Genomic DNA, 7565 nt, shown 5'->3' with positions numbered 1-7565 from the left:
CGTGTCTGGACGCTGTCAATAATTTCAGGTAATAAAGAGTCCGATGGGAAGAAACAACTCTCTGCATTTGAGTCATCAATGCACAAGTGATATCTTAATGTTACTTACAGTCAGTGTAGTTTTAATACACATGATCTACAATTTAAAAGTTTTTAAACAACCCTATCAACACAACCATTGGTTTACAAGACAAACAACTGATTTCTGCCAATTTATAAAGGCACAATAGTGCATCCCTGATTCAGATGCTGTACACCTACACATAATTTTGACTGTAATGATTATCATACATCACTTTTTGAGATGGACTTTTTTCGCTGAAGCTTGGAAAGTTGATAGAATGATGAGGTCACTGGAGGATGCCTCTAATGTACAGAATAGAGAAAAGAGTATGAAAATATGTAACATTTTACAGCTATCAATCTGTGAGGTTATATATGTTACTGTCTTGTTTCTCAGTGTATTGAACATGCTGCTTACAGTAATGGGTGCCATCTATTCTCTGCAGGGTTGCTGACAATTCACTTTAAACATAATTCAAAATGTAAAGTTAAGCTGAGTAACATTTTTGAGAAACTTTTTAAATATTTGTGGATTTGGAAGAAAATCCACTTGCTGAGTTGGTTGAATTAATAGTGAATAATAACATAGAGAGCACAGACTCTTAGCCACAAATATACTTTTCAACACTCAAGTGGCTTCCATTTAATTCAGTAAAATATGTAGTATAGTCTCCATAAAGAAAAGTTTACTTTTAGAATAGTTGGAAGGAAACCTACTGATTCAGGATGCCAACCCATTGAGGACACTAACCCTGACTCCTAGTTTAAAAGGAAAGTTGTCGTCCAGTGGATGTGTTGTGTACTGTGTTCTGTGATGGCTTTGTAAACTGAACCTCTCCCCTTTGGACAGTAAATGGTATCATATCATGCGTCTCTCTTCCCTGCCCCAGATGCCAGTGTGTGGAGGGCTACCGCGGCCGGCTGTGTGAGGTGGATGTGGACGAGTGTGACCCCAACCCCTGTGTGAATGGGGCCAGCTGCCTGGACGGCCTGGGGGCCTACACCTGCCGCTGCCTCCCTGGGTTCAACGGAACCAGGTGTGAGACAGGTACTATAGGACAGACGACACATCACCATGGCAACTGGAGAGACGAGAGAGAGGGATAGGGAGAGATTGCTAATGTTAAGCAGTCTGATTGGTCAACGATGAGTTACACCTGGGCTGATAATTTCCATAAAGCCAGCTAGCGATGCATTACTGGTTGCTATGAGAATTCCTCTGGTAACCAGGGAGCTAGTTAGCCATCTTTCTTGCTTTCTTTTGTTTTTTATCCTTTTGTATGTATATTTCTTAAGACAGAACTTTTCACACAGTACACACGCAGTGGTAACTGTTGTATAAAAGCCATAGCACCCTTGAGAACGTTCTTTATGTTGATTATTAGCATTTAGGTGCTGTGCTAGCTGCATCACTGTTGTACCCACAATCACAGTCAAGAATGTTCCCCTGGGTTTCATATTTGCTATATTATTTGTACTGGCTATATTAAATGTTGCTTTGGCCAAACCTGTCACATGCCCAAAGCCAGTAAATTGAAATTAAATTGAGAGAGTTGAATTGAAAAAGAAAATGTCTTGTGAGAAAAAGTAGGTGAAATAGTTAGTGAAATGCATAATGCATGAAATAACTGCCTGAATTTTTGTTGAAACAATTAGAGAGGGAGACAGTTAAGAAAGATAAAGAGATAGTAACTGGAAAAAGGAAAAAAGGCAGCAGGCTACTTGAAGTATTTCAAGTATTTGAAAGTGAAAGAGTTTCATCCCCTCCTCATACAAACACTTTCCTGGTCCGGCCCATCAGAGATGTCCTCTGCCTTCAACCTGGACTTTGAGGTGTCTGGTATCCATGGTTACGTGATGATGGACGGGGTGATGCCGGCGCTGACAGAGATCACCTGCACCTTCTGGATGAGGTCATCGGACACCACCAATTACGGCACGCCCGTCTCCTACGCCGTGGAGGGCAGCGACAACGCTTTCCTTCTCATCGACTACAATGGGTCAGTGATGCAGCAAAATCTAAATGAATCGAAATTCACATGGCCTATAATATATTCTATATATGTTTAATATAGTGTGGTGTATACAGTAGGTTTTCTTGGTCAGTGACTGCAATGCACATTGGAAATATGATTTATAAACTCTAAAGTAAACTATAAACTTTTTTGGTGTTTAAAAGCCATATCCCATCTTCATTTAGCTTTTGCTTTCTCTTTTTCTTTTTGCCCCCTTTTTTCCTCCTTCATACTTTTTCTCTCTTTTTTCTTGTTCCTGTCTTCTTGTGCCTTTTTGGTCTTTGTCCTACTCTCTTCTTTCTTTCACTTTACATTATATATCACTCCTTCATTCTCCTCTTTTTCCTGTACCTCTCTTCTTGTGCTTTTTTTCCTATCTCTCCCACTGCCTCTTTTCTTTTGCATTAAATCCTATCTCACCATTTTGTTCTCTTTTTTCCCTCCCCTCCTCTCCCCCTCCCTGCAGCTGGGTGCTGTATGTGAACGGTAAGGAGCGGATCACAGACTGCCCCGCGGTGAACACGGGTCACTGGTACCACATCGGGGTGTCCTGGCGGAGCTGGGACGGCGACTGGAGGATCTACATCAACGGGAAGCCCTCAGACGGAGGCAAAGGCCTGTCAGTCGGCACCACTATCCCAGGTGTAGTGCTATCCTCAGCCTGGCTGCCTTTCTGTCTGGACAATATCCAATAATACGAGCTAAAATGCTTCGATAAAGTTTTGCTGAATATCTCCTTTTCAGAATAAACAATATATGCGTAATAATATGGTATATGCTGTAAGATTCTGCATGTTCTCCGGATATACAGTGTACTGGCTCTTACTAGCATTGATACACTCTCACTTCATGCCTGTTTGTGTTAAAATTTTATAAGTTCTCACCATTTTACAGTGTCTTTGACAGCCAAATATGTAAATGTCGAAATGGGTAACATCATGAAAAATTTGATTTAGGTCACTAAACACTTTAAATACATATGTCATTTGGATGGGAATGTACAAGTCTGGAATGAGGGTGAACCCACAAGCATGTTTCCCATTAGCATCGCTCCTCAGTGTGTCATCTTTAAGTGAAACCAAGTCAACAAGTAGAATAAGTTCACAGTGAGCAGTGGATAACCTCTGACCTTTGCCCTGCGTCCTGTAGGCGGCGGGGCGCTGGTATTAGGTCAGGACCAGGACCAGAGGGGCGAGGGGTTCAACCCGGTCGAGTCCTTTGTTGGTTCCATCAGCCAGCTCAACATCTGGGATCGGGTTCTCACACCACAGCAGGTAAATACAGTGGAAAAATCCTCAGCTGTGTTTTAATCTTAAACACATGATTCACAGTTTCAGATTTAGCTCACTAAATTAGTGGCATTTACTCAGTGGGACATTTAATTCTTTGGTGGATAATCACTATTGGCCTAATTTAAAAGACATGGGCTGAGTCAATTGTATAGTCCTCGACTATTAGTAGCCTAAATAAGTATTTGGGATTTCGTAGACTAAGTTTAATCCAAGTCTGTGAAACCAGCTCATTCAACATGTAACCCAGAAGTAGAATAGGAATATGTATGTGAATGTGAATATTGCTGTTATTTTGTGAAAACATCCTAACTCCAATTTTGATGATTTTTATGTTTTCACTTTAAGTGAAGGATTAGATGGTTGAAAAAATTCTCTGACCCCTTGGACATATGAAACCCTTTCAAAACCCATTCGATAACATCAAAAATGAATTGTCATCAAGCTAAAAACAAGGCTGTTAGATCTTAGTTGTTAATTAGAGATATGATGTTTTCACCCCACAGTGATAATATGAAAGATTGTTTCATATATGTTGTTGCACCGACTGACCTTTGCCTCCTCGGTCCACAGATCAAGGTCCTGGCCAGCAGCTGTCCAGCCTCCCATGTGACCCATAGAGGAAACGTCCTGGCCTGGCCAGACTTCCTGAACGGGGCGGTGGGCCGAGTCAAAACCAACCTCAACAGCATCTTCTGCGCTGGTAAGACTTCTCTTCAAACTTTAACTAAATATTACTTTGACACTGCAGTGAGTTCTGTATTTGGCTTTCTGTTCATGCAGTGGTCTTTGTCTCATTGTTTAGTCTCTTTAATTATGTAAGGCTGCCGTACAAATTCAAACTGATGTAAGTGAAAAGTCTTGGTCCTAAATGAGATTGAGAAATATGACTTAAAGTAAAAATAATTTAAGAATAGTAGGTAACATAAGACCTTGGTTGGCAAAATGAGCATTAATTTACAGACTGAATCTTCTATTTTAGACATATTGAATGATGAACTTCAGATACTGAATTTTTCCAAAATGGATTTATGTAGTGTTGTGGAATGCAGGAGTTGTAGTTGTAGTTGAGCATACAACTGTCATTTTGTTTTCTCCAGACTGCCCCCAGCTGGAGAACGCAGTGTCCCACCTGCATGCCTCCACCGTGGAGGTGAGCCCCGGCGCCCAGGTGCAGCTGTCCTGTGATCCCGGCTTCTACCTGGTGGGGGAGCCGGTGCTGCAGTGCCAAAATAAAGGAGAGTGGAGCCACCCCCTGCCCCGCTGTGAACGTAAGGCTCTCAGGCGTGTGTGCGAGTAAGGAGGATGTATAGAAGCATTAAACACACTGGTAATCAGACAGACACAGGGACATCACCACCCCCAACATATAAAGACACATGTAATTGCCAGTCCTTTGACATTGTTTCTACAGTGAAAATTGGAAAGCTGAAAATCCTGTTATCTTTATGAATATAAATAAGCAATTAAGGCTGGGGAAAATACATCTATTTTATAAGCATCACCTACAACATATGGATGTAAGTTACTTTTTGTCCGTACCAGTTTGAAACTATTTTATATACTGCACATTTGATGTAGTAGATGAAGGATGCATATAAGGGAGAGCCTTGAGGAGGGAAATCCTCCATAAACCCCTCTGCCCTCTCTCTGTACTGCAGGAGTGTCCTGCGGGCCCCCTCGTCCTCTGGAGCACGGCTTGTTTCAGGGGACGGACTTCCAGGCCGGCAGCTCTGTGGTCTACCAGTGTAACGCTGGCTTCTACCTGCTGGGGGACGCCAAGGTGCACTGTGCCAACAGCGGCAAGTGGGGAGGAAACCCGCCAGCCTGCCTGGGTACTTCCTTATGTTGTTGGTATATCTGGAAAGGAATAAGCACAGATAACATTGATGCTATACCATTAACATATGGGAGTAAAAAACTGCCAAAATACTAAAATAAACAGTAAACAGTATCACACACTGTAGATCATATAGATCATGAGAATAAATAAGTCCAAAGTTCAGTGTTCTCAACAAATTGCAGTGAAGGCAGTGAAGGCAAAAAACTCCAGTACAACTACCAGTATGTTTTAATACAAGTTGCAATCTGTGTATGTGTGTGTGTGTGTGTGTGTGTGTGTTCAGACGTGGATGAGTGCGCTCTGGGATCTGACTGTGATGATCACGCCAGCTGTCAGAACACGGACGGCTCCTACACCTGCACCTGTATCCATCCCTACAGCGGAGACGGCAAGAACTGCACAGGTAACACACACACACACACACACACACACACACACACACCATGTTTTGTGTGTGGGTTTTAACATAGAAGTAGAATGGATCTTTCTTCTGTGGTTATAATAATAATAATGATAATAATGAACTTACAATACAAAGTGTTATGGAGCGTTTCACCAACAATTAAACAAGAATAAATAAAAGTCAATGAGGCAAGCAACAAAAATGCATTAATTGAAACAGGATTGCATAAGAATAATGGATTTTGAATGTATTTTGATAGTAAGAAGGTTTCTCTTCATGTTGGAGAAAGTGCTTTTAAGGACATTTTGTCTGTCCATACATGAACCCATTTGTTCTGTGTGTGTGTGTGTGTGTGTGTGTGTGTGTTCCCCCCAGAGCCAGTGAAGTGTGAGAACCCAGGGTTTCCAGACTTCGGCCACAGAGAGGGCAGCAACTTCCTGATGGGCAACGAGGTTGTCTTCACCTGCAACGACGGCTATGAGCTGATTGGCTCGACTCGCCTCCGCTGCCTGGAGACAGGAAGCTGGAACAGTCCTTTCCCATACTGCAGAGGTGAGGGGCATTGTGGGATGGCAAGGGCCTCATATGCATGATGTCATACCATCACAGTGCAGTACTACAGGAAGTGTGTTGAATTGAGTGAATCCTATATTTTATGAGGAATTAAAGGCATTCTGAAGTCAGTTAAAAGTCTGTTATATTTAAGTTAAAAATATCTTTAAAAATATATTTAGGTCCCATGGCCCTCATCAAGGTATATGCAGTGAAGGTGATGAGGCCAAATTGCATTAAGTCTTGAGTTTAAATTTCTAGAAATGTCTATAAGTCAATATAAGAATACTTTTGACTGGTTTATAGTTTTTTAGATTCATCTCTTTCTAAATAAGACCCATGACTAAATATCTAAAAAGAACCAACCATACCATCATAATAGTAGAAGCTAAATGGTATTCCAGCCTCCTCTCTACCTTCTCAAATCTATTTATCTTTCCATACACTCCGACCACAAGAGGGGACCATTTTACTTCTTTGAGAAAATGAAAGGAAAACTGAGCGCATACAGAATACAGAAACTTTAATATGAGCAGTATGGCTCAAGAGGCAACGATAATACTGTTACGTGAGACATCGTAATAATGAGACACTTTATTAATCTCTTTTCACTTGCCCCGCTCAAAGGAGGTACAGTGAGTGCCAGAAAGTATTTCATAGTCAAATAGGTTTCATGCTCCAAATAGGTTACAACAAATGGTCAGGTGGTAAATATTTCAAATATTGGTATTTTCCTTTAATAAACACAGCTTTTGCGTTCACAGCATTCACATTCTCAGCAGCTGTTATAGGACAGCACACAATGAGGTATTTAAACCTCAATGGATATGGATTCATTACTATTATGTCCATTGAACCACTCTTTATTCTATGTAATAAAAGAGCTTCCTCATCAAAGCATTCAGGCAGGGGGATTAAAATGGCCAATAGGCACTGTGTAACGAGCAAAGAAAGACTACATGGTTAGATGTAATCATAGTCTCTCATTATTATGCAGATATTAGAAGTCCTGATACCCTTCAGGAAACACACATACAAACACATGTGCACGCACACACACACACACACACACACATACGCACACACACACACAAAAAAGCAAACAACACACACACACACACACACACACAAATATACGCACACATGCACATACATATGAAAACACACATGCTCACACATCACTTATACACACACACACACACACACACACACAAACACACAAGCACAGACACACACACTTTCCACTTACACACGCACAACAGGGAAACAGACACACATACACACACACACACACACACACACACTATGCGATGTGATTGCCCTACACATGCTTGACCCCTGGTGCTGTGAAGGGGTGATTATATAGACAGCTGTCTCTTTGTCTTCCACTATGCAGCAGGC

The 7565-nt window shown here is 41.5% G+C and overlaps 1 protein-coding gene across 1 annotated transcript in view; it reads left to right on the top strand.

Annotated features, from left to right (window-relative positions):
• The window catches only part of svep1 (sushi, von Willebrand factor type A, EGF and pentraxin domain containing 1), a 101702-nt gene that overhangs the window by 71520 nt on the left and 22617 nt on the right, over positions 1-7565 (top strand). Inside the window, exons 24-33 of the mRNA XM_078291801.1 lie at positions 1-28; positions 953-1110; positions 1864-2062; positions 2544-2719; positions 3227-3351; positions 3940-4069; positions 4467-4637; positions 5028-5201; positions 5493-5612; positions 5988-6164. The exon at positions 1-28 is cut by the window's left edge and continues 174 nt beyond it. Of these exons, the coding sequence (XP_078147927.1) occupies positions 1-28; positions 953-1110; positions 1864-2062; positions 2544-2719; positions 3227-3351; positions 3940-4069; positions 4467-4637; positions 5028-5201; positions 5493-5612; positions 5988-6164 (1458 nt within the window). The remainder of the gene's footprint in view (positions 29-952; positions 1111-1863; positions 2063-2543; positions 2720-3226; positions 3352-3939; positions 4070-4466; positions 4638-5027; positions 5202-5492; positions 5613-5987; positions 6165-7565) is intronic.

This window comes from Centroberyx gerrardi, chromosome 23, assembly GCF_048128805.1.
Source record: "Centroberyx gerrardi isolate f3 chromosome 23, fCenGer3.hap1.cur.20231027, whole genome shotgun sequence".
Taxonomy (NCBI): domain Eukaryota; kingdom Metazoa; phylum Chordata; class Actinopteri; order Beryciformes; family Berycidae; genus Centroberyx; species Centroberyx gerrardi.
This window is presented reverse-complemented; position numbering and strand designations above follow the sequence as displayed.